The sequence below is a fragment of the Meleagris gallopavo genome, chromosome 3 (assembly GCF_000146605.3).
Source record: "Meleagris gallopavo isolate NT-WF06-2002-E0010 breed Aviagen turkey brand Nicholas breeding stock chromosome 3, Turkey_5.1, whole genome shotgun sequence".
NCBI classification, from domain to species: Eukaryota; Metazoa; Chordata; class Aves; order Galliformes; family Phasianidae; genus Meleagris; species Meleagris gallopavo.
This window is the reverse complement of record NC_015013.2, coordinates 14229055-14231900: the sequence shown is the minus strand read 5'-3', so window position 1 is coordinate 14231900 and position 2846 is coordinate 14229055. Positions and strand designations below refer to the sequence as shown.

At 54.6% G+C, this 2846-nt stretch overlaps 1 protein-coding gene across 1 annotated transcript in view; it reads left to right on the top strand.

The window, feature by feature from the left end:
* Positions 1-5: 5 nt before the first annotated feature.
* Positions 6-2846, top strand: part of ZCCHC2 (zinc finger CCHC-type containing 2) — a gene marked incomplete at its 5' end in the record, with an annotated part of 41197 nt that continues 38356 nt past the window's right edge. The window contains one exon of the mRNA XM_010708427.2: positions 6-638. Within this exon, the coding sequence (XP_010706729.2) occupies positions 6-638 (633 nt within the window). The remainder of the gene's footprint in view (positions 639-2846) is intronic.

Genomic DNA, 2846 nt, shown 5'->3' with positions numbered 1-2846 from the left:
CCCGCACCGACAAGGAAACGGTGTACGAGTGGTTCGGGCTGGTGCTGGGCTCGGCGCAGCGGCTGGAGTTCATGGTGGGGCTGCTGGACCTGTGCAACCCGCTGGAGTTGCGCTTCCTGGGCTCCTGCTTGGAGGACCTGGCCCGCAAGGACTACCACTGCCTCCGCGACTCGGAGGCCAAGGCCAACGGGCTGAGCGACCCCGGCCAGCTGGGCGACTTCCGCGATCCGGCCGTGCGTTCCAAGCTCATCGTCTACCTGGCCCTGCTGGGCTCCGAGAACCGCGAGGCCGCCGGCCGCCTGCACCGCCTCCTGCCCCAGGTGGACTCCATCCTGCAGAGCTGTCCGGCGCGGCGGCCCCGGGCGGGTGCCGCCGAGGAGGAGGGAGCCGAGGATGAGGAGGAAGTGGTGGTGGTGATGGACGGGGCCGGAGAGAACGGACAGGGCCCTCTCCCCGCCGCCCAGGGCCTGGGCTTCGGTGCACAGGAGGAGCTGCTCCTGCTCTTTACCATGGCCTCGCTGCACCCGGCCTTCTCCTTCCACCAGCGGGTCACGCTGCGAGAGCACCTGGAACGCCTGCGGAGGGCCCTGTGCGGGGACCAGGAGGAGGAAGAGGTTTTCGGCCGCCACCGCACCCAGGTAACGCCGCGCTCCGCTCCTTCCTCTTCCCCTCCCCTTCAGCCCTTCCCCACTTCCTAGCTGTTGAAGCAGAGCCCCCCACGCAAGGCTTGGCTTTCTCTGGTTTTCTCCTTGGCCCAATCTGGTTTTCAAATTGTGTGTTGTGAAATAATAACATAATAATGCCTGACCGTGACTTAAAGAAGGGGGTGAGGGGGAGGTTCTTGTTCTTGGCCAGCCGAATGTTCTGGTGTGCTTCTTCTCAGACCCTCCTTGCTAGAGTGTAGGATGCTGAATGCTCGTAGGGCCTGGTAGGCTTCCTCGCAAACTACAGGCCTGATGGCAAGGCAGCTTAACTCAACTCATAGAAATAATAGCAATAGTGCTAGATAAAAACCATAGAACATTCACCAGGGGCTTGGGACAATAGGAGGTGTTGGAATAATTTTTACATGGAACCTGTTCTTCCTGCCTCCCCCCACCCTCCCCAGTGAGATTTAGAGTGGGGTTAGCAGGGACCAGGGCAGCAGTTGAGGGTTAGTGTCTGTAGGGTTGCATCTCTCCAAAGCTGCATACTGTAAGGCGGTTGAAGGCCTTGGGGAAAGGGGTTGGCAGCCGTTTTACTGAAGGAGCAAACTGAAATGTCACAACTGGAGCTTTTGTGGAAAGAAAATCTGAATTTCTGTGCGACTGTCAGGAGGCAGTGAGGCACATCTTGAACACAGATGTGCCACTTGTTGCTGAAAGGCAGCAATCCCAGAACACAGACTTTCCTTGAGTGGCACTGGAGTACCCTCATTTGCAGCAGCTATATCTAAGTGCAGGTAATCTCATTTTGCCCCTTTGATAAATGTCTGCTTTAAAAAAAAATCAGCCCCGTATTTATGCAACCAAGCCATTGTGTTGGAGCTCTATGGTTTTTGGTCTATAGATGGCCTCTCATGCAAAGAGGAAGAAAGGGCTGGAAGATAGGTACTTACAATGCAGATAGACTGCTGAAACAGACGTGAGGTTTTCATTGGGCACTTAACAGAAAAAGGTGGAAAGCAACACAAACAGTTGTTTTTAAGTTTGCGTTCAGCGCTGTCCAATTCAGCCACTCCGGGAAAACTGCTGCCCTGCTGAAGTAGCGGCAGCCCCTTTTTCAGTTTGGTGGGGAAAGGATATGCTTTTGAGTACTGCTCGAAGGAGATGGGGATGAATTGTCAAGACTTCAAATATGCTCAGTAAATGCTTGTATCGTTTTAAGGCCAAAGCACATTTGGCAGGTCATAGACTAGTGGGTGGATGTTACGGTACTGAAATCATAATGAATTCATAGCATAAGTCCAAAAAGTGTTTGTTTTGGCTCTTAGGCCTGCTCCAAGTCTAGCTATCCCAAAATGAGTCCTGAAAGTCCTTTCTCAGAGAGAGAAGAGGGGGCTGGAGGAAGCAGTGAGGCTGGGCTCTGATCTCATGGGGTCTGAAGCACCAGTAACTAGAAATGCACTGCCTGACCGAGGCTGGCACCCCAGGCACGACTGTTCAGAGCCCAGGTGAGGGCATTGGGGAGCTGACTGCTATAGACTACTGGAATTGAAGTCTGTGTTGTGCAGCGTTCTGGCTGCAGTGTCAACACAGCCTTCCAAGTTGTAGTGGTTTCATTTACTGAGGGAATGCTGAGTGGCCCGGCCCAGCTTGGCTGAACATACCCATCACATAGTTCCTGGTCTGCACGGGGCTGAAGCTGCATCCCTGCTGCAGGGTTTTTTTCTTTCTTAAATTGTAAGTAAAGCAGAGCTGCTTCCAGGGATTAATGGCCAGTGAGGATCAGAGGCATCGACGGGTTTCTGCTGAGGGTTTTCAGCTCACACATGTAGTGGACCCCTTGGATGTCACACTCCAGGTAACAGAGTTAGCATGGTTGAAGGTTTCCCTCTGCAAATGCATCCATACTGTGAAATTGGACTTGATTTAAAATCCTGTCAGGTGCCCACGTGCTTTTTATCCTCCTTTTATCTGTGAAATTTAGTGCCTTCGGGGCACCGCGTGTATGCTGTGAGATGCTTTATAAAGAGCTCTTTGAATCTTGGGGCCGGCCTCAGGTGGGAAGAGCCGGGCTTCCAGCAGCACCTCGCGGCCCGGCCGGGCCCTCCGGCACCAACACGTCCCTGAGGCATCGGGCAGCGGCCGTGCCCTCCTCGCTGAGGCCGGGGGGAGGGCGGACACGGCCTTAGGGCGGAGAACGCC